A 24659-nucleotide genomic window follows, 5' to 3' on the forward strand; every position below is an offset into this window, starting at 1 on the left:
TGCTAGAAACCTGGAGTCATCCCAGATTCCTCCTCCTCCTTTACCCCTGGAGATCACAAAAACCTTCAGTTCTGACTCCTGACCAGCCCTCATCCTGCCACTCTCCTCCATCTGCACTGCTACAGTGGTGGGCTGGGTTTCCATCTTCCACTTATCATTGCATTGGCTCCTAAAGGGTCTCTAGGGGAAGGCTCACCCCTCCAATCCATGCTCAACAATTGCTACCAGAATAATCCCTCTACTTTACAGATACACTGATATACCTTCTTTGCCTAAAATCCTGAATAGCTAAACCCCCTAGCATGGGGTCAACAACCTTCAAGGTCTCACTCCAAAAACTGCTAGAACAGTGGGTTCTCCAAGTGTGGATTCCAACTGGTATCATCAGCATCACCTGGAAACCTGTTAGAATTACAACTTCTCAGGCTTCCATGCCAAACGTACCAAATCAGAAACTGGTAAAGGAACCAGCAGTCTGTTGTTTGACAAGCCTTCCAGGTGATTCTGATGATCACTGCAGTTTGAGAACCACCAACCTACTCAATGAGTGAGGGTGGAGAGATCTATCCATATTCCAAACTAAGTTCAAATTCACCCAGTTTTAAGACGTTTCCCTGACTGCGCCAGCCCAGGCTGGCCATCTCTTCAGCACATTCATATAAATTCCACACTTATTTAGTCTTCAAAATATAATTTTCCAAATGCAAGTATTTTCCTCCTCTTCTAGATAGCATGATCTTTGAAAGCAGGTGTCATGTCTGACATGTTATCTCTTTGGCACTCAAAACAACGCTCAGTATGTAGTGAGAGCATAAAACGAGACATAGAGTTTTAAAGAGGGCATTAATTTAGATTCCTGGTAAGGGCCATTCATTAATTCATCCATTTATCCATGTATCCATTCTTCTATAATTTCAAATATCTATTAGGTATCTTTTGTGTGTTTATGCTAGGGGTACAATGGTGAGTAAATCTAAATATGGTCCCTACCCTCTTGCAGCAGAGGACTTCATAAACTACAGGTTGCAACCCCATAGTATGGATCACAAACAACATTTTGAACAAAAACAACAAAGGAGAGAATAGAAAATATCATAGAGGATTATAGGTAGTGAAAATAGGTTATTGCTTCAATAAATTTTTTTTCCAGTTAAACAAAGATATGCATACACAGATGGAGTCATGATACAAAACAAATAGTTTAAGATAGGTCAATACAAAAAAGGAGTTTGAAAAGCTTAATTCAAGCAGGTATTTTTAGAATCATTCAATAATGTAAGGATGGAAACATAGTTAATATTTGTTGATGACCTACTGGGTTCCGGGTCCTGTTGTGTACAACATCATTTAATTTTCTTGCCAATTTGGAGGTTGGTATCATCCCAGTTTTAGCCCAGAAATGCTGAGGCTCCTCAGGGAGGTTAATTACTTTGCCTAGGGCTACAGGAAGCTGGCGTCAGAGCCCTGGACCTACGGTCTTTCCACCATGTGGTCCTGGGTAAAGCCTTTCATTTGGGCTCTGTCTTTGGTGTTGGATTACTAATTAATTGTCTGGGGTGTCTCATGGCCCCTCCTCTTTAAAATCTGTGAGGCAGAAATGGGCTTCCAATGTGGTTAATATTCAAAAGGAGCCCACCAACAAATTGTCCCAGGGATAATTACCTCAGCTCTGTTTATAGAAAACCATATGTCGATAATAGCACAATTTGCTATTTGTGAAGAGCTGATTTTCTATAAATCCGGAAAGTTAGTGTTGCTTTTCTATAAATATGGAAATGTGCTAATCATCACCTCATCTGCTGGAGACCGCTAATAAATCAGAATTCCATTTACATATTAACCTACAAAGAACAAAAATATCTACCTTCTTTCCCTTTGACAAATAGAATCATGTACACCCTTCTCTCCACGTTTGATGTTTGTCTAGTTTCTTCTTTGTCATCGTCTCTCTCTCCCTTTCTCTTTGGATGCCTTTCTTTCTCTCTCTTTCCTCTTTGTTACTGTCTTTTTCTATGTATCTTTGATCCGTATAACTTTAATAATATTTATATTCTACAAAGTGATTATTTCTAAGAAACATCCCGTGTTGTATATGTTCACATCCTCAAAGAGCTGACCTTGGTATGGAATGATTTAAATGAACGCACTGGCTGGTTTGCTCTGGAGGAATTTTTTGTCCTTGGGTTTGCCTCAGATCCTCTCTGGGTTCACCTCAGAGGATGCACAAGGCTGTTTTCTTCTAACGTGTCCTTTAGATAAAATGCTTCTCCCTAAAAGACAGCATGAAACCATGCATCGACAATAAAAGGATGTCTTATAATTTTCAGTGTACAGACCTTACAAAAGTCTCTGAAGTTATAAAACACTGATGAAAGAAATTGAAGAAGATACAAATAAATGGAAAGATATTTTGTGCTCATGAATTGAAAGAATATTGTTAAAATGTCCATCCTACCTAAAACAATCTGTAGATACAATGCAATCTCTATCAAAATTCCAATGACATTTTTCAGAGAACTAGAACAAATAATTCTAAAAATTTTGCAGAATCACAAAAGGTCTCGAATAGTCAAAACATTGTTAAGAAAGAAGAACACGGCTGGAGGCATCAGACTCCCTAGTTTCAAACTATACTACAAAGCTATCGTATTCAAAACAGTATGGTATTGGCGTAAAAACAGGTACACTAATTGATGGAAAAGAATAGAGAGCCCAGAAATAAACCCACAAATGTATGGACAATTGATATATGACAAAGGAGGCAAGAATATCCAATGGGTAAAGGAAAGTCTCTTCAATAAACGATGTTGGGAAAACTGGACCATTAAATGCAAAAGAATGAAACTGGGTCACTATTTTATACTATATACAAAAATCTATTCAAATGGATTAAAGACTTGAATGTAAGACTTGAAACCATTAGGCTCCTAGAGGAAAGCATAGGCAGTAAGCAGTTTGTCTTGGCAATTTTTTGGATTTAACTCCAAAGGCAAGGGAAATGAAATGAAAATAAACAATTTGGACTAAGCCAAACTAAAAACTTTTGTTCAGTGAAAGAAACAATTAACCAAATGAAAAGGCAACCTACTGAATGGGGAAGATATTTGCAAATGATACATTTGATAAGGGGTTAATACCCAAAGTATATGAAGAGCTCATATAATTTAAGAACAAGAAAATAAACAATCCAGTCAAAAAATGGGCAGAGAATCTGAAGACATTTTTCCATAGAAGACATACGGATGACCAATAAGCACATGAAAAGATGTTAAACATCACTAATTATTGGTGAAATGCAAATCAAAACCAAAATGATGTATCACCTAAGCCTGTCAGAATGGCTACTAGCAAAAGACAAGAGATAGCAAATGCTGGCAATTGTAAATAATGTTGCAATAAACATAAGGGTGCATATATCTTTTTGAATTAGTATTTTCATTTTCTTTGTATAGATACTCAGATGTGGAATTGTTCTATATTTATTTTTTTGAGGAAACTACACACTGTCTTTGCATATTTACCTTTTTTTTTTGTGAGAACATTTAAGTTCTATTCTCTCCGCAAATTTCAATTATATAATATAGTGTTATTAACTACAGTCACCATGTTGTACATTAGGTCATCAGAACTTATTCATCGTACAAGTGAAAGTTTGTACCATTTCAACAACGTCTCCCTATTTCTTCCTCCCCCAGCCCCTGGTAACCATTTTTCTATTCTCGGTTCCTATGAAGTTGATTTTATGGGGGGGAAGAGGTTCTGCCATGCAGTATTTGTCTATATCTGGCTTAATTTACTTATCATAATGCCTTCCAGGTTCACCCATTTTGTCACAAATGACAGAATCTCCTTCTTTTTAAAGGTGAATAATATCCCATTGTATATCTATACCATACTTTCTTTATTCGTCCATTTTTTGACTTACTTTGTTTCCATACTCTGGCTAATGTGAATAATGCTGCTATGAATATGGGAATACAGATATCTTTTCAAGAGAGTGATTTCATTTCCTTTGGATATATTCACAGAAGTCGGATTGCTGGATAATGTGGTAGTGCTATTTTTAATGTCTTGAGGAGCCTCCATCCTGTCTTCCAGAGTGGCTGTACGAGTTTACATTCCCGCCAACAGCACACAGGGTTCTCTTTATTCTATATCGTCACCACCATTTGTGATCACTTATCTTTTTGATAATAGACATCCCAACAGGGGTGAGGTGGTATCTCACTGTGGTTTTGATTTGCATTTCCCTGATGATTAGCGATGCTGAGCACCTTTACATGTCTGTTGGCCATTTGTGAAACTTCTTACTTAATCTTCCAAAGATCTGTGCAAGAGGAAATGTTTCCTTACTTCTACAGATGAAAGAACGGAGGCTGAAAAGCCCTATCAGTAGTAAGTGAAAAATAGACAATACATTCTGAGTTACAGTCCAGGCTTCTTTCCCTTTTATCCCAGCTGCCTTTGTCAGGACTCACATCCTGGGAATAATTCTGACTCATTCTCCCTCTCCCCGCACATCTCATTAGTCTGCACCTACAATCTGTGCTTTTCTCTCCATTCCCATGACTATTGCTCACCAGGCTGTGCCGTGTTCTCACTGATGGTTCCCTCCAGCCACACTGACATGTAAAATGAGAAAAGTATCAGAGGCTAGTGGATATTCCATAAATTTCTTTAGGACAAAGATGGTACTGGCCTGTTCTGGATGCCTGGTTTTGGGCTAATGTAGACGAATCCTGACACATCTATTTCAGCTTCTGGGCCCTCTGTCTCTTACAATGCAACATAAAAGAGAGTTTCCTATCAGAATCTAAGAATCTAAGTAACTTTGACTGGATACCTTTATCAGGGATGCTTGAATGGAAACCATGCATGGAATAGGAAGTAAACAAATGGTCCTCAAGACCCCAAAGGTTCATGATTCTATGGGTTTTGGCCATATTGAAAGAAGTCTGTGAAGACCTTACAGAAAATAATTGCTATTGATGTTTCGCTTGTGAAGGAAGCACTGTGTGGTCCCATAAAAACCAGCAGGCAGTGGAGGGGGGGGGGTAAAAATATTTTTTTCTGAGATATGTTTGCTCTTCGTGAAGATGCTTCCATCTAAAAACTAGCACTTTATGTCTCTGAGTCTCAGTTTTCCCGTCCCTAACATATGGATAATAAACTACTTCAAAAGGCTGTTAGAAGAATTAACCAAGATATTTTTTTTAAAGCGCTGTGATAGGTAAAACACTGTCAAAACAGCAGTTACTATTATGGATTACAGTTTTAGGTGGGGTCAGTAGGTTGTAAAATCATTGAAACAAGGACTATAGAGTGAAGATATATGCTAGTGATGTGGTAAAAAGGAATCCAAACTTGGGAGTCAGACCCAAAGGGTGCTCATCTTGGTTCTACCATCTAGTAGTTACAGGGCCTTGATCAGGGTACTAAATTTCTCTAGTGCTCATCTTCCTCAAGACCCAAGTAGGAACAATAACCAAGTTTTGTTTGGGAATAATTCACCCGCATCTTGTGTGGTAAATGTTTAGATATTTTTTCCCCTTGAATGCAAGATATTAGTAATGTAGCACAGCCGTTGAAAACAAGGATTGTGTCACTAGTACGTGTGATAATGGGCAGGTTATTTAATCTTTTCAAGTCTCAATTTCCTAACCTGTGAAGCTGGAAGTATTCACGGCGTTCATCACACAGAGTGGTTATAAGGAATAAGCGGACATATCCACAGAAAATATTTAGCACCCAATAAATATCAATTGCTGAGAAAGGTTCTGAATCAGATTGCCTGGATTCTAACCTCGTCTCCACCATTTATTAGCGAAGTGACCTTCAGGCAAATTAGTCATCCTCTTCATGCCTCAGTTTTCTGTTCTTCTAAATGAGACAACGAGAGTCCATACTTCATAGGAGTCTTATGAACATGAAATGAAACTATTTATGTGAGCGTGTAGCCCAGTACCTGGCGTGTATTAAGAGTTAAAACATGTTACCTGCCGTTGCTGCACTATGGTTGTGTTATTATCACCAGATGTCTTATTCTTAGCTTTTCTGTTATTAACTCTATAATGTTAACTGCCCTCTCATCTGTAAAGTGAGGATAACCAGACAACCTATCTCACAGGGCTCTGCAATTGGTCAGCTCTGAAACGATGTTCAAATGGAAAGGAAATCATTACCATTGTGCCCGGCCTGCAGTGGCCAATGTTTTTGCTGTAGACTTGGAGCCTCAGCAATCATGCCTTCTCCCCCACCTTCCCATTTTATTGATCAAGGTCATTCATTTCTGTCCCTGGAGCTTCATCCAGTTTTGGAGGGACTGCTTCTCCCATTTATCAAGGTCACTGTGAATTCTCATCACTATCTTTCAAAGTGTTAACAACTCTGCCCAAATCAGTGCCTGTGTTCCATCATTCCTCCCCCTGATGGATGCCAGATAAAAGTGACCCTGGGAAAGACCCTTCCAGCGAGAGCATGGTACGTTCTGCCTGTCATCGATCATCACCTTCCAGCTAGGGTCCTTGGACCAGCTAGGCTACCACCTAACACACAGGGTAGAAAAAGCCACAGGAACACAGTTAAAACCTCAGAGAAGTTGATGTCAAGTATAGTTTTACATTCTCTTCCTTCCCCTTTCTTCCCTTCCTTTACTCATTCATTCCTTCAGCTTTTCATTCAACAAATAGAAACACGGTCAGCACCGTCTAGGTAACAGTGTGGTTCCTCTCATTGAGGGGGAGTGGAAGGTAACAGGGGTTCTCTTTGCCATAATCATCCGATAATAGTCAGGAATGATTTACTATGTGGAAAACTAAGTCTGTTACCACCTAAAATGAATTAATTTTTAAAATTCACTGTACTTAAAGATAATGGAAATACTTGGTTGTAATAAAATATATTTGCCTATAGTAACTCCTAATATTGCTCATGTACAACGCATTCACCTCTAATATTCCAGATAATCTTTGTAATACCTTATGAGGAGTTGTATTAGTATATCCCCAATTTTATATAGAGAAAACTAAGGTCCAAAGAGCCTAAGTAAATTGCTCAACATGATTCCATTAGTACTGAATCAATATCTTCTGTTGCGGAGTTTGTGTATTGTCCAAGTATTTATCCCCCCAACATTTCCCCACATTCCGTCATTCGTTCTGATATTATATATTGCAGGCTTAGTCTAGCAGAGATGGCAAGACAAGCCAACATTTACTGAGCATTTACTATGTGGCAGACACTGGGTTAAACATTTTAAATATACTATCTCCTTTAATCCCCCAGAAAGACCTGTGAAGAGGGGCACTTGGGCGGCCCAGTCGGTAAAGCGTCCGACTTTGGCTCAGGTCATAAACTCACGGTTCGTGGGTTAGAGCCCTGAGTCAGGCTCTGTGCTGACAGCTCCGGAGCCTGGAACCTGCTTCAGATTATGTGTCGCCCTCTCTCTCTCTCTCTCTCTCTCTCTCTTTCTCTGCATCTCCCCACTTGTGCTCTGTCTCTCTCTCTCAAAATAAACATTAAAAATTTTTTAAAAAAAGACCTGGGAAGAAGGCACTATACTCCCCAATTTACAAATTAAGAACTGAAGCTTAGTGATGTTAAATAACTTACCCAAGATCACGCTGCTATTAACTGGTGGAGCCAGGGGTCAAACTCAAGAACACGTGATCTTACCCCACGTGCTACAATGTCTTAGAGATGTGTTTCTTAGAATTTTCCAAACTACAGGGCATAGCCCATTAGTAGATTGTAAAAGAAAGTTAGTGGGTCATGACCAGCATTTAACAAAATGAAATAGAATAAAACAAGATGGAAAATACCAGAGTACATCAAACAGAGTATGATGAAGTATGGAAACTGATTTTATCTGGATGTGTGTGGGCTGCATCATGGAGTAAAGTTTATTGCTTAGCTTGGGGGAGGGGGTAGTAAAAAAAGTATTAAAAACACCATCTAGTGTGTTCCACTGAATATAGATATGTATTTCATCACTTTAAATAAAGGAAAAATCATCAGCTGCCATAAGGAAAATATTTGGAGGCATATTAGTTGGTATTCTAACTAACTGGTTTCAGAGAACCAATAGGATATAGAGATTTATTATAAAGAATTGGCTCACACAATTATGGAGTCTGGCGAGTCCCGAGATCTGCAGTTGGCAAGCTGGAGACCCAGGAGAGCCGATGGTTTAGTTCCAGTCCAAAGGTCGGCAGGCTTGAGACCCAGCAAGAGCTGATAGTTCAGTATGAGTCAAAGATAGGAAAAAAGCTCAAGTCCCAGCTTGGAGGCAGCCAGACAGCAAGAATCCTTTCTTACTCAGAAGAGGGTCAGCCTATTTGTTCTATTTGGGATGTCTACTGATTGGATGAGACCTACCCGCATTAGGGAGAAAAATAGACTTTACTGAAGTCTACTGGTTTAAATGTTGAGCTCGTCCAGAAATACCTTCACAGAAACATCGAGAACAGTGTTTGATCAACTATCTGGATACGACTATGGCCCAGTCAAATCGCCACATAAAATTAACCATCACAGCAGGGCAGACAAGGTAGAAAGCTAGAGAGAAATGTAATTAATAACTGCCAAGACTGGCCTGGAAAGTCTCATCTAATGAAACTGTTTATCCAAATGGAAATGAAAGATGGAGTGTTCACTGCGTTCTACCTGAGCTCTGTGGCAGGCAGCTTGCTGAGTGCTTACGTGCGTATCATGGTACTCAGGCCTCTCAGCACTGCCGTGAACCATCTATGGCTGTCCCGGTTTACAAACAAGGAAAACCAGGCACTGACAGGTAAAATGGTGTGTCCAAGGTGAAGGCATTGGCTAGAAGCAGGGTGAGGTTTGACACAAGGATTTCTAACTCCCAGCTCAGTGCTTCTTGGGGTATATCTGGATATATATATATATATATTTTTTTTTTAAGTTTATTTATTTATTTTGAGAGAGCACTAGAGAGAGTGGGAGAGGGACAAAGAGGGAAAGAGAGAATTCCAAGCAGGCTCCACACTGTCAGCACAGAGCCCAATGCAGCGCTCGGACGCACAAACCAAGAGATCGTGACCAGAGCCAAAATCAAGAGTCTGACGCTTAACCGACTGAGCCACCCAGGCGCCCCACATCTGGCTATTTTATTTCACTTATCTTTTTATTTATTTTTATTTTTTAGAAGTTATGATCTTAAAAAAAAATTAAACCGCTGGTGATAGCTTTGAAGGTGGCTAAGTCAGGTCTCAAACATAACTAAGTGAGAATTATACTCAATATTCTTTTCTAAATGAAGTCTGGGATCAGTTCAACCCACTGATTGGGCACTGTAATTGGGAGAATTGTTAATGGTCAAATTGCCCAGCTTGTGGTTGTCTGTTCTGAAACTTAGGTGCAGTCACAGAGCCAGGAACCAGCATGATGAGCTGGCACCCACGGCACTCAAAGAGGTGAACCTCAGAAGCTTGAAGGTCAGAAAAAGTGTCTAAGTCAGTGATGGCAAGTGGTTTCTATAGCAAATGCTACCCAGATTATGACACGAGACAGGGGCTCAGCCCGACAGTGCTGTGATCAATTAGTAATGTCTGTCAGAGGCAGCAGAATAGAGGAATGAGGGCCCCTGGGCTGTGCATTTTTTATTCCTTTACAAGAATGAGACAGAGGCAGCCCAGATGATTAAGCTGTGTATGGAGAGTAATTGGGGTGGGATGAATGTGTAATTTAAGTCCCTCAAATTCGCATACTTTCCATCACATTTATATATTATTGCCGTTGCTTGCTTATAATTCCCTTTCAGGAAGGTACTGAGTAGAAAACAACATTTTTCCTTGTTACCCAAAGTAGGAGGCAGGAAATACTTAATCTCTGAGGAAAACACTTCTCATAATCTAATCTGCATCCATTCATCCATCCACCCATCCATCCTTTCATCCTTCCAACCACTCATCCAGTCAATACTCACTGAGAACCCATGATTTCCAGGGACACAGAGATGAAACACACAAATCCATGCCCTGGAAAAACGTGCAGTCAGTTGGGGGCTGAGACTAATACAACGTGAAAATGCTCAAATAGAAATAAATATAGTAGGAGCGCAAAGGAGGGAGCAACCACCCTTTCTGACCCTCCCCTTTTCTAGACTCTGAACTTCTAAAAATCAGGCAGAGGAGCTTGCCTGATGGAGAAGGGAGCTAGGGCTTTCTGGGTGGAGGGCCTCTTATGACAGTGGCTGAAGCAGCAAACGGGTGAGGGTGAGTGGTAGGAAATGAGTGTCTAGGTTCACCCAAAGGCCAGACTCTGATGTGGAGGGCTGGCCCCTGAGGCCAGTGCGTTAATGAGAGCAATCCTGTGGCTGAGCTATGGCAGGAAGAGTGATAACAACGCTAACCTGGAAATGGAGTCAGTATTGGCCTCCAGGGAGCCACAGAGAGGATGACAAGTAGCAGAATGGCAAGCTGCTGGAGCCATGCAAAGGTGACCATTGAGAATGGGAGGGTTCCTGCCACTGGATAAGATGGCTGGCCTTCAAGGGAGCATGCTGTGTGGCCCTGCTCAGCCCATTACTCACCACTGGGCTGTGCCGTACTATTTGCTGGTCTCTCGACTTAACCATACCCCCTTTCTCCTTGGGGCTTTACAAGAAGTAACGTGCTGTTTCCTCTACCTGGATTTCTGCTCCACTCCCCATACCCTTTCTTCTTTGCCTGGCTCTTGCTTATCCATTCTTGGTCTCCGCTTAGATAGGACCCTTCCAGGCAGTCTTTCTGTCTCCACAGTTTTGGGTTGGGCGTCTTCTTCTTTTTTTTTTTTTAATTTTTTTTTTAATGTTTATTTATTTTTGAGACAGAGAGAGACAGAGCATGAACGGGGGAGGGTCAGAGAGAGAGGGAGACACAGAATCTGAAACAGGCTCCAGGCTCTGAGCGGTCAGCACAGAGCCCAACGCGGGGCTCGAACTCACGGACCGCGAGATCATGACCTGAGCCAAAGTTGGCCACTTAACCGACTGAGCCACCCAGGCGCCCCTGGGTTGGGCGTCTTGTTAGATGCTGAACGCCAGTGCACCTAGGATTTACTAGTTACATCACACCATTGCAGCTGCCTGTTTCCATTATGCATCTTGTTAATGATGCGTTCCCGGAGTCTTGTCCATAGGCTGAAGCTGGTGCACAGTAGAGGCTCAGTGTCTTTCTAGCAGGAGAGGTTCAGAATCCAAGCCCATATATGCTGGGCCTCCTCTGGAGCTTTCCTTTACTCTGCAGCGTTGGGGTAGATTCCTAAAGAGTCTGGGCTGGACTGGACAGTCAGAGGGTGAGGTGGGCAGGAATCTGATGGTGAAGTGTCTTATATTTTATGGCTAAATAGTCTGGGCTGGTCCAGAGGGTCTTTTGCTGTGCCTGCTAACCAACCAGTCACCCTGAACAGACAGGCACAAGATTCTAACAGGCTCCAGGCTTTATCCCCAGTTGCCATGACAACCAGACTGCACAGTGATGGATGGTATTGATTGACTGACAGACTCCTGGTGTCTTGGTTTTGTCCCCATCCCCCCAAGTCATTTGCATACACATGGACCTAAGAGACCCTCAGCACCATTCTCCTGATCTTGTCCTGATTTTGAATTTCTAGCTCTATCTTTGAAAGAGCCCCAGCTTTAAAGGGGAAAAAGGTGTGATGATGTCAAAATTACTCCCCAGCGCCACCCTTAGCTCTCTCTCTCCCATAGGTGACATAATGTGGCATGGAGGACATGGGCTTCGGACATAGACTTTGGTTCAACCCCAGTTCTACTATTTACTTACTGTAGAAGTTTGGGCAAGTGACTTAAACTATCTAAGCCTCTGTTTACTCATCTTAAAAATGGGAATAATTCCGACCTCAGCTCAGGTCACGATCTCGTGGTCTGTGAGTTCGAGCCCCGCGTCGGGCTCTGGGCTGACGGCTCAGAGCCTGGAACCTGCTTCCGATTCTGTGTCTCTCTCTCTTTCCCTCCCCCGTTCATGCTCTGTCTCTCTCTGTCTCAAAAATAAATAAAACGTTAAAAAAAAATGGGAATAATTGTACCTGTCGTGGAGAGATGTGTGGTTATGAAATAAGATAACATATGGGAAAGCTTTACCTAGCACGTAACAGGGACTTAGCAAATGTGGGCATTCTCTCGGTCTTCACTCATTCAGAACAGTTTATACTGCAGAAAGCTTGATTAAGAAAATTTGTCTTGACAAACGCCTTGGCCTCCATCATTCTCTGATTTTCCAAGCTTAGCATCAGGGACCACGAGCCCATCTGGGTATGCTGTAGCATTTGTTGCAATACTAATCACAGGAACACTTGACCATGATGGCTGGTTCTGAGCCAGGCACAATCCCAAGAATTGTACTTGGTGCAGCTTCGCTCACTTAACCATCACAAACAACCCTATGAGGCAGACTCTACAAAAGCCCCCACCTTCCAGATGGGAAACCATGGCACACGGAGGTTCGACAATTTGCTCAGATAGTTGGTGTGCAGAGGTGAATTTTAGCTCAGGTGGTCTCCATTCCAGAGAGATGGAACATCTCTGCTATACTCACTCTCGTCACGGCCACCTCAGCCCCCTCCGCCATACTGCCTCTTGTGTATGGCCAAAATGATCTAGAAGGGCCAGAGTCCCTGAAGATAGCTGTTACCAGTCAGGAGAGAGACCTGAGGTTGTAGTCCCACAACACCCATGGGGAGCACAGATTGCCGCTTTGTAGAATGAGGTGTGCAGGGAATGAGGGGCTTGGTAAGGCCACTGCTACTCACGCCACATGAGGAACATTTCTCTGCACAGTTAACACTAATGTGATGAAAGGAAACATCCAAATGCAACCGCATTTGGAGGTAACACACGTTACATCACACCCTGATTCCTGGGCCTGTTTATTTTGGAATTTGGGGCAAGTAACCTAATGATAGTAGCTAAGATCTGTTGAACACTTAATTGTGTCAGACACTGTTTTTAGGGACTCATGTGCGGAAACTATCACCCCCGTTTTCACAAACGGGGAGAATAAAGCCCAAAGAGGTTCAAGTAACATATCTGAGCAGAGTTCACATTCTTCACCACAATTACTGCTTTTTCCAACCAGCGAGCCTGCAAAATGGATAAATGCTCCCAGCTCCCTAAGACTGTTTTGAGACTCCAATGGGATAACACAGAGTGAAAGTGCTTTATAAAATATCATCTCTTAATCAGGTGTGAGATGTTACAAAGATGTCGTGTGTATCATCAACCAAAAGGAAGATCTGTGACAACCTAAACGTTTTAGAGGTATTGTCTAGATTGGCTGGAATCAGCCCATCCCTGAGCAATCCTGGGGGGTTGTCACATGCCAGGGTCTGTGCCAAGACCTGTAAAACCCAGAAGACAATTTTACAAGTTTGCGGTATAATTGGAAGAACAGACCAAGAAACTGACAATTGCTAGGATTCGCTAAATACTATGCTGGAGGGAAGCACTGGGATGGCGTGGGGGACACACAAGGAGACAGTGGAGACACAGATTTGGATCCCTGAGAGAGAAGGAAGGCTTTCTAGAGTCGAGTGGAAGAGGGAACAGCATGTGAAAGGCACAGAGGGACTTACACTATTATTCTTAGGTGGTTGGGAGAAGCTTGAGTTTCAATGGATAAACAGCACAGAGGGGGCAGGTAAGTTAGCCTATCCTTCCCAGCTAAACAATCATCTCTTCCAATATTATCACATGAACTGGACCCTATGAGGCTCCCCTCTCCTTCCGAGGCTGTCTTTGGGGACAACCGATGTAGCAAAGCAACACAGCAGACAGATGACCGCAACCTGAATGGCATTTGTTTGTTGCAAAGGGAAAAATAATGTCTTACACCTGCTGTTTTCCACCTGATGGTTTTCATCTGAAGAGTGACAGACTTGCTGTGTTCTGCCACCTCAGAAGTCAAGCTGCCTGGTCCTGCCTTTGAGCCACAGTGATACAGCCTCTCCGTGGAGGTGTGAGAGCAGCTCCCACGCCTGGGCCACAGTCAAGACCAGGCTGGGAAGACGTGCTAGACGTGGCGGCCTGGGACATGTCCCCTGGGCTCCTGGCCTGCAGGAGGTCACAACAGCTCTTCTTGAGGCCAGATCAGAGCGGGAAGGAACCCAGGGGCTCCCAGTACTTCCTACACTGACCTTACCTCTCTCTCTTTTCTACTCTGGACTTTAGGTCAGGGTGGCTTTTCTGAGCAGAATCCCATGGTCTCCCCCTACTCTCAACGTGCCCCCACTTTGTCTGGCTAATCCCTACTCATCTTTTCGGACTGGCCTCCGATATCCTTCCTCTGGCCTCCAAGCAAGACTTAGTCCTGACTCTGTTGCCTTCTTCTGCGGCCCTCATCCCACAGGGCAATAACTGTTTCCTTCCATTTCTTCACCCTTGCCTGCGAGCTCACTGAGAGCAGACACTCTTGAGTCCTCCTTATTTCCAGATGCCTGGCACACAGCAAGGAGTCATTAAGTACTTACCAAACTTGTTTCAGATGTTCCCTGGGTGTTCTGGTATGTTCTTAAAGTTTCAGAATCGTGGCTTTGGAAGAGACCTTAAAAGACCACCGGTCAACTCTTCAAGCCCTTCCACAGTGCTCCTTACAGACAAATAGCCTGTGCTTGGTACCCTCTTGGTATGGGGTGCTCACTGCCTTATGAAACAACTCCTATCTCCTTGATCTGTGATGATGATTTACCTGACGCTGAGCTTAAATCTGCCCTCCTGTAACTTCTGTCCTTTTGGCCTTCGTTCTTGCCCTTCCAGCCACACAAATAAGCTTACTTCCTCTTCCTCAAGACAACCCTCCAGTGAGCTGAATCTTGTTCTACGTATCTTAGAACTTTCCTCTCTTGTTCAGGTAAACATCCCCAATCCCCTCAAACATTCCCAAAGGATGTTCCCTATTTCCTTTTTCCTCATTTTTAGTTTTATTATGGTAGGAACGCGTAGCATGAGATCTACCCTTTTAACAAAGTAACACAATTTCAAGTGGACAATACAGTCTTCTTAACTACAGAGACAATTCTATCTCTAGAATTTACATAATTGAGACATTATGTCCATTGATTAGAAATGCCTTGGGGTGCCTGGGTGGCTCAGTCGGTTAAGCGTCCGACTTCAGCTCAGGTCTTGATCTCACAGCTCGCGAGTTCAAGCCCCGCAGCGGGCTCCGCGGCGGGCTCTGTGCTGACAGCTCAGAGCCTGGAGCCTGCTTCAGATTCTGTGTCTCCCTCTCTCTCTCTCTGCCTCTCCCCACTCACTCTCTGTCTCTTAAAAGTAAATAAACACACAAAAAAAGAAAAAGAAATGCCTCATTTCCCCCCTCCCAACTCCTGCCAACCACAATTCGACACTCTGGCTCTATCAGTTTGACTATCTTATATGCCTCATATAAGTGGAATCATGCATATTGGTCCTTCTGTGATTATTTAATTTAGCATAATGTCCTCAAGGTTCACCCATGTTCTTGCATATGGCAGGATTTCCTTTTTTTTTTTTTTAAGGCTGAATCATATTCAGTGAATGTCATATTCTCTTATTTCCTTTAAACTGTGGACCCCAGATTTTTATGCCAGGTTCTGGGTTTCTCTAAGCTGCACAGAGAGAGATGCTCCCCTCCTTTACCTAATTGATTATAATTTTCACCTGGCATTTCACCTGGCTTCATCGTCCTCCTGAGCTGGAAGTTATCCAAAACTCTACAGCCTTTTCCTGCTTTCCTAAGCGGTTCCCCTTCCCTGTTGTGCTCGTGCACGGTATTTTCTCCCCAGCTTTCTCAACTGAGTCTCATTTCACTACGCTTGGTCTGTCTATCCTTCCAAACCTTCCGAGGGCTTTTTGAATCCTGATTCTTGATCTGAATGATCCTTGGCTTTTCATAGTTACTTCTTCTGGGTACATATGATGAGCCTGGCTGCCAAGTCCATATCCACGGCATTGACAAAGGCATTGACTGAGACAGGGCACAGGCCAGCGCTCTGTGACAGGCCACCAGAGTTCTCTGTAAAACCGTGGTACTCAACATCTGTTCCCAGATGCACTGAATAGGAATCATCTGGGTTATTTTTTCAAAGACAGAATGCTAATTACTCAGAAATACAGAATTAGAATTGATACAGGTGGGACGCAGGAATCTGTATTTTATTTATTTATTTATAAAAAAATTTTTTTTTTTAACGTTTATTTATTTTTGAGACAGAGACAGAGTCTGAACAGGGGAGGGGCAGAGAGAGAGGGAGACACAGAATCGGAAGCAGGCTCCAGGCTCTGAGCCATCAGCCCAGCGCCCGACGCAGGGCTTGAACTCACGGACCGCGAGACCGTGACCTGAGCTGAAGTCGGACGCTTAACGGACTGAGCCACCCAGGCGCCCCAGGAATCTGTATTTTAAATAAGCACTCCAAACCATGTCACTATGTAGTCCAGTTTGGACAGCCCCCTCCAGGGGTCCCTGAAGTTCAAAAACCGTAACAAATGCCACTACAGTCCAAAATGGGTAGCTAGGGAGTCCAGCCTGATGGGATGGGGTGAAGCCATGGCAGATCATTGTTTGGTTCCATAAATACAGTTGGCCATTGAACAACATGGATTTGAACTGTGTGGGTCCACTTCTAGGTGGATTTTTTTTTTTCAGTAAATAGAGTCCGGGACTGTAAATGTATTTTCTCTTCCTTATGATTTTCTTCACGACAGTTTCTTTTCTCTAGCTTACTTTATTGTAAGAATGTACTCTATAATATAGACAACACAAAATATGTGTTTATTGGCTATTTATGTTAACGGTAAGGCCTCCCGTCAACAGTAAGGTATCAGTAGTTAAGTTTTGGGGGAGTCAAAGTTACACTTGGCTTTTCAACTGTGTGAGGAGTCAGCACCCCCAAGCCCCATGTTGTTCAAGAGCCAGCTGCGTCGTCAGGCTACCCGTGCCCACACCCATCTGGGCAAGTGCTGCACGATTCCAGGCCTTTTTCTGCTCTTTCTCCCCTCTCCCTCCTCTGTTCTTTGCTTGACGGAAGCAAGACACCTCTGGCCCTGTGTCTCAGTTCCCAATACGGCTTTCGAGTGGTTTCAAGTCCTGGATCTTGGCCCTGCATTTGACCTCCTCTGCCCCCCACCTCCCAGCTTACTGGGCGTGGTTTCCCATGGGTGTTCTGTAGATAGCTCTGATTGAGCAGCTCCTACAGTTGCCGATGAGGCACTCCATTCCCAGCCCTCGTGTTCTGGAACACGCAACTCTCAGGAGACACCTTCGCTTTTGTTTGGTATATTGTCCCAAACCTGCTAGCTTCTCAAGGACAAAGGCTTACTTATTCAGATTTGTATCATACTCCTATTACTTTAGCTCACAGTGCCTACACTGCCCAACACACGATGTCCCGGGGATGGTACGCAGTTGGTGTTTACTAAATTTTTCTCTCTAACAGCAGAATTCTTTAGTCTGATGCGATAATTGGAATTAGTGAAAATACCACCGGCTTCTAAGCGAGCCAGACTTGAGTTTGAATCTCAGCTCCACCATTTCTTTTTTTTTTTTTAATGTTTATTTATTTTTGAGACAGAGAGAGACAGAGCATGAATGGGGGAGGGTCAGAGAGAGATAGGGAGACACAGAATCCAAAGCAGGCTCCAGGCTCTGAGCTGTCAGCACAGAGCCCGCCCGACGCGGGGCTCGAACTCACGGACCGCGAGATCATGACCTGAGCCGAAGTCGGACGCTCAACCGACTGAGCCACCCAGGCGCCCCTCAGTTCTACCATTTCTTAGCTGTATGACCTCAGGCAAGATAATTAACCTGTATGAACCAAGGGCGTCTCAACCAGAAAAGAGAATGTGGCTAGGTGTCCAAGGATGCTTTCAGCTCTCACGTCGTATGATCCTTAAGTCACAGACCTTCCCTTGCTGGCTGGTACCCTACATCGGTGTCCCCAGAAGGCAAATCTTTGCAGTGAGGCGGTGCCGCTTAAATCGAACTGGATTTCTCTTTCCCCTGTTGCGCATGGCAGGCTGTGGCAGACCGTGCATGAGCAAAAGGGCTCTGCAGACAGCCTCCAGCCTCCCCCACTCCGCCCATCAGCCTGCCCTGGCACTGTAAGCCCACAGCCCTCCACCATCCCCCACTTGTAATCACTCTGGCTTCTGCCTGTGAATTCCTTTCCTCCGCTTTTGTTGAACACTGGGGAAGCATTTTTTAATCAAAACAATTAAATATGCTAAATCTTCCTCAATTAGTAATGCATCAACAATTAAAAGTGCTTGAATAGAAGTGGCCGAGGAAGCCCTGTGCTTGGTGCTGAGTGCTGGTGCTCACAGCGTCCAGCCTCCCAGGCACCAGGAGCTCAGCCGTGATTCAGAAAACGTGCCCACAGGCAGGGGGCTGTGGCTCAGGCGGGCCTGGAGATGGGCAAATCCAGCCACTTTCTCTGTAAATGGGAAAGTGAGGCCCAGAGCCATCACCGGCCTTTTCTCAATGCACACAGGGTGCCTATGACTGGGATTGGTTTCATTTTACTTAAAAAAAAAAAAAATGTACGTATTTAAGGCATACAACATGACGATTTGATATATAGAGTGAAATTATTACTACAGTAAAACTAATGTTTTTATTTATTTTTGAGACAGAGAGAGACAGAGCATGAGCAGGGGAGGGACAGAGAGAGAGACACATACAGAATCTGAAGCAGGCTCCAGGCTCTGAGCTGTCAGCCCAGAGCCCGACGCGGGGCTCGAACTCACGGAGTGTGAGATCATGACCTGAGCTGAAGTCAGACGCTTAATTGACTGAGCCACCCAGGTGCCCCATACACTGAAGCTAATTAATATATCTTCTCCTCACAGAGTTACCTTTTCCTGTGTGTATGGGATGAGAGCACCTGAAATCCACACTTTCCAATTTTTCAGTATTTCATATGTATAATTAACTATAGTCATCAGGCTGCAATTAGATCTCTATACTTACTCATCCTACAGGACTGCAACTTTGTTCTCTTTGACCAGTGTCCCCCTCCCACCCCCAACCCCACCTCTGCACCTCCAGCAACTACCTTTCTACCTCTGCTTCTGTATATATTTATTTGGTTGTTTTAGAGTCCACATATAAGCGACATCATGCAGTTTTTCTCCTTTTGTGCCTGGCCTACTTCATGTAGCATAATGTTCTCCAGGCTCATCCATGTTGTTGCAAATGACGAGATCTCTTTTTTTTTTTTTTAAGGCTGAATATCATATATATCACATATGATAATCAGATGTATGTAATAGTCATACACGCATATTTATACATACTCCATAATTTCCTTATCCACTCATCTAAGTGACTGAGATTTAAATTCAGGATTCCTGACTTTTGAGATTCTTTCCGTCAGAAGCCCATACCAAAGGACTCATGGCATATATTTATTTATTTACTCACCTTTTTCACCCATCAACCACTTATTTGAAAGTAGTTACTGAGCGCCTCGTCCACAACAGACACTGTGCCGCTATGCCGACAAGAGAGTGGTGAATAAGACACAAATCCTTGACCTCTAGCCACAGATGAAGCTGGACTCTGTAGTGAGGGCCGGTATCTTGCTCTAGTTGACTTTTCTAGCCTTACCTTGCCAGCCCAACCAAGGATTGGAAACTCAGCTCTATTCATTTACAGATCGAGGGCTTGGGACAAAATGACTTTCGTGCTTTGAGAATTATATGCCTCATCAAGAAGACTCAGATTCCTCCGTGGGTCCTCAGATGTAAACAAATATGGAGACAGCTAATGTGGGACTCACAGTTCTCGTGGGGTCAGAAGGCAGGCCCGACTTCCCGTGGAGATCTATCCATCTTCTAAAGGCAGTCTGGCCTCTCCAGGGTAGGAGGAAGACCTGGGCAAAAAAGAATTGTGCAAATATGATCATTCATGCCCAAATATACCCACTGGTAGTTCTGAAGAAGGAGGGAAGTATTCTGATCCAAATATGCTTCATGGAGTACATGACATTTGAACTGGAGCTTGAGTAGACTTCAGAAAGATGGTGAAAGAGAGAGGAAGGAGCAACGAGTTCAAAATGGCGGCACGAAAATGGTGCTGATCACGGGCCAGGTACTGTGTGAGGCACAGGCATTTATGGAGATGGATGAGACAGAATCCCTGCCTTGAGGAGGCTCAGTGGAAAATGTGCAAAGGAAAGGGAACTAGCACTTTTGAGCAGCTAGTATGTGCAATACATATTCCTTCTCATTACCAGAATTATTTGGGTTTGAACCGCACAGAAGGGAACATTGAAATTGGGTTAGAGGATTGGGATTTCACCTTAGCTCTCTGAGACTCCAAAACCAAAGCTAGCTTTTCCTGCTGTGAGCTGGTTGTTACGTATTCACAGTCTTTAAGCATCTCAGCATTTTGTATCTCTCTGTCTCCCTGTGACAGGCATTACCAGCACAGATATCAAGAAATGCTTCGGAGGCTTTGTGGGCATTGACTATGATTACACAGACAGCATAAAAACTGAAGGACGTTTATCAGCAGAACGTTGTGAAAAAACTGGAGGTGGCAATACTAGTAAGTATTTAGTAATGGGTCCCTAAAAGAGAAGCTAGACTGTTCCTTGGACACACACTCAGGGCACAGACAGACACTATTTTGCCTTTCAACTGGTTCCATTTCAGTCAATGGTCATGCTGTATAGCTGCTAAATACCCCAAACCAATAACCGGTTGTGGCTCTATTTTGAATTAACCATGTACTGAGATCACCTTAGAAATATGTGACTTCTAGATTTCGAGCGCTAGACAAAGATCTAAGTAAGAACTGGGATGAAGGGAATGTACAGACAGAACCTGGACAGTTGACTGTTGAGATAAAAGCCCACTGGGTCATAGTCTGCCAAGAGAGGACAATATAGTTACCAAGCTCAAAGAACAATTATTAGAGAAACTTGTATACGGATATTTTTGGCATTTCCTGAATAAGGCAGTGAGTGTTCATTCATTCATTCATTCATTCACTCATCAAATGTACTGGGGTTCAGGTTACTCCCACTGTGTTGGCTACTCATGCCTCGGGGCCTTAAGTCAAATACTTTCTTCTCCGTGATGCCCTTCCCTCCTCTCTCCATTTACCTGGTCATTCACTTTTCTAGACAACTCACCTTTTGTCCTGACAATCCTCCCTCCCCGCTGTAGATCTAACTGCCTTTTTCTCTATGCCCCTTCTATGCCCCATAGAGACATTTGTCACAGCACCTATGATACTTAATTGAACCTACTTGGCAGGTAGCAGACACAGAGTACACATGTGGCATATGAACGAATAAATGTGTGCACGAATGAATCCTCATCCGTTTCCCCATCCTGTCCCTCCGCCATGCGGGTCTGGTCTGGGCTGTCCTCCCAGTGTCTGCTCTAGTTCAGAGGATGGGTCTAGTTCTAGGTCTTGGTCCTTCCTTTCTGGTTGTCCTGCTAGTTCACTGAGCAAGGTGGAAGAACGGGAGACAGCTGTAAGGGGAGCACATAAACTGTCCCAAATCTCATCAGTGGAGCTTGCCAACCAGTCCTTTGGCTTTTTGGAAACTGAACTAATGCACTTATCTTCTTGCTGGCAGACAAAGACAGGCTGGCCATGGCTGTGGAAGACATCATTTCTCGAGTGCGAGGTGGCAATTCTGGCTGGGGCGGTGGCTTGACTCAAAACGGGAGCACCATTACGTATCGTTCCTGGGGGAGGTCATTAAAGTATAATCCTGTTGTTATTGATTTTGAGGTAAGTCTTTTCGCACTTGAAGAAACTCTACGTCCATGAGGAATGAAAGTGAAGCAGACCAGATCATTTCATATTTCTTATTATGAGCCCATCAAAGAACAAGATTAAATGTAACGGCACACTGATCTGGTGGCCTTCCCGCCGCCTGACTACAGGGAGCCTGTGACTTTAAACCCAGGCCACACGACCTCCGGGAGCAGAAGCTTAACATCTGGGCAGAGCCTAGTTTTACACTAGTGGTCCCAGAATTTCTTCAGAATTAGGCCACATTAAAAATAAGAACTTTCATTTATACAGAAAAGACTTTAAAGTCACATTCGTTCAGTCGAGGGTTGGCAAATTTTTTCTGGGAAGGAGCTGATAGTAAATGTTTTAGGCTGTGTGGGCCACAGACAAACTCTCATACAAATTCTTCTCCTTCTTTTTTACAAACTTTTACATATGTAATAACCATTCTCAGCTCAAAGGCCATACAAGAACAAGCTGTGGTACCAAGCTGTATTTGCTGCCCTTGCTCCAAGTGATCTCATCCCCTTATCACAATGAACCTCTGGTCCAGAAGTGAGTCTCACTATTTAAAAGATTAGGAAACTGAGGCTCCAAGGAACTAGTGATCCATTTATAGTCACAAAGCTCATATGTAGCAATACTTGATCTCAGACCTTTGGACTTCATGACCAGTTTCTCACATCCCTCTACCCTAGCACCTTCCTTAAAGCTATGGTTCTCAACCATGGGGGGCGACTTTGCTCCCCAAGGGAAATTTGGCAGTGTCTGGAGACAGTTTCAGTGGTCACAGCTAGAAGGTGCCACTGGCATCTAGTGCGTAGGGACCATGGATGCTGCTAAACACCTCACAATGCACAGACAGTCCCCATAAGAAAGAAATATCTGACTTCAAACATCAACGGCGCTGAGGTTGAGAAACCCTGCCTTAAATCATTCACTTCGGAAAGGCAGTAAAATTGTATTCAAGTTGCAAAGGAAATGGATTGGTCTACCAGTTGTCAAACTATTTCTATTCATACGCAAGGATAGTCCATTAAGAAAAGAGTTGTATTTTGGGTTTTTATGATTACTTTCTCGCCCATTTTCTCTTGACTCTTGTCCATTTTCTACATATATTTAAAATCCCGGGTATGGATACATTTCTCTTCTTAAAATATATACCAATAGTTGAACCTAAAAGTCTATTATAACACCCTGCTCTCTATGAAGAAAGAGGTCAGATGGATTAACCCTGATCTCATTTCTTCTCCAATAAGTAAGGGACCATTTTCACGCACCTGTAATTCACATAGGGTCTGAAAATTGCTATCATCAAGCTATTAGTCATTTGGTCAAAAAGTGTAAAATTGATATCAGGAGCAATATATAAACTTTCACGGACAAGAGGTGAACTTTGTGTTTGCCTTGAACAAAGCTCCCAAGGGGAAGTCTGATGTTAATGATTTGGAGAAGACCGAATATCATCTTGGGGGAAAGAGAGCCTAGGTTTGGGATGAGAAAGATATAAGTTGGATCATGGCTCAGCCACCTTTTCAGTGTATAGCCTTAGACAAGTTACTTCATTTTCTGAGCCCTAGTTTCCTGGTCTATAACATGGAGATAATAACATATTACATCACAAGGTTAGGGAGAGAGTAGTGGGTATTTAGTGAATGAGAGTTGAAGAAACAAGCTGAGGAAGCTAAGTAAGCTGGACAAATCTCATAGCTGGTAAATGGCAGAGACCAACTTGAGCTCTGTCCCATAGACTCTAACATTCACAATCTCTTCACAACACATTTTGGCCCTGAGAAGTTTGGATTTGATGCATTAGGAGCTGGTAGGTTGTGGAGCAGGGAGGTGACAGCGCTAAAGCTATATTTTATATATTTTACTTATATTTTTATCGTGTGTTTATTTTTGAAAGAAAGAGAGAGAGCATGAGTGGGGGAGCGGCAGAGAGAGAGGGAGACACAGAATCCAAAGCAGGCTCCAGGCTCTGAGCTGTTAGCACAGAGCCTGATGTGGGGCCTGAACTCAAGAACCACAAGATCATGGCTTGAGCGGAAGTTGGATGCTTAACTGACTAAGCCGCCCCGGCGCCCTGAGCTGTATTTGAAAAAGAGGATGCTTACAGATACATGAAGGATGAACTGAAGGGCTGGGAAGAGAGAGAGACAGACTACAGATAAGGAGGTTAGCCAGGGGATTATTTGGAACCTGATGCTCAGAGAGGAGACAGTGTCTTATTTGCAAATCCCCATGGTAGCTTAGCGGTGATTATTTATGGCAGGTACTGAGATTGAGTGAATATGGGAATTATGTTATGTTATGATGCTATTTTACATATTATTATGTGTTATGTTACATCATGTTGCTAATATCACACCACTTGCCTTCTCGGAATCTGTTTTACCTATAAAATGGGAAGAAGATCATGGCCAATATCTTTCCAAGCTCAAAGCTTCTTTTTATCCACCCTTCTTCCCTTCTTTCAGTCCCCACCTGCCCTTCCCAAGGAGCCCCTTTCCTCTCCCTGAAGCGTCTGGGATTGAGAAGTGAGAGATGGGGGGCTGAGTGCTGAGCCCCACTGGAAGGTCACAGGGAAGTGGCCCAATGGTCCTAACCTTCCCTGAAATTAAGAGTCATCTTTAACTAGGGCCACAGGGCGGCCCATTCTGCACGCACTTCCTAACAATGGGGCCAAACTTTCTGAACTTCCAGTAAGTGGTCGCATGCCCTTGGCTGGCCACCCAGCCAGTCCTGACATGATCAGCCTGGTGACCTCAGCTGCGGCCTGTGACCACAAGCCAAGGTCTGTTTGTCACCGATCTTTCTGTACACATTTCCAGGAACCCATTCAAGGCCACTGTGAGTGCCCTCCATTGACTTTTGATTCTGGAGGAGGGAGATTGCCCCAGTGTG

The 24659-nt window shown here is 43.6% G+C and overlaps 1 protein-coding gene across 1 annotated transcript in view; it reads left to right on the plus strand.

Annotated features, from left to right (window-relative positions):
- C8A (complement C8 alpha chain) overlaps positions 1-24659 on the plus strand; it is a 69105-nt gene that overhangs the window by 38588 nt on the left and 5858 nt on the right. Inside the window, exons 8-9 of the mRNA XM_043575092.1 lie at positions 20415-20546; positions 21589-21746. Coding sequence (XP_043431027.1) covers positions 20415-20546; positions 21589-21746 — 290 coding nt within the window. The remainder of the gene's footprint in view (positions 1-20414; positions 20547-21588; positions 21747-24659) is intronic.

This window comes from Prionailurus bengalensis, chromosome C1 (assembly GCF_016509475.1).
Source record: "Prionailurus bengalensis isolate Pbe53 chromosome C1, Fcat_Pben_1.1_paternal_pri, whole genome shotgun sequence".
In the NCBI taxonomy this organism is placed as follows: domain Eukaryota; kingdom Metazoa; phylum Chordata; class Mammalia; order Carnivora; family Felidae; genus Prionailurus; species Prionailurus bengalensis.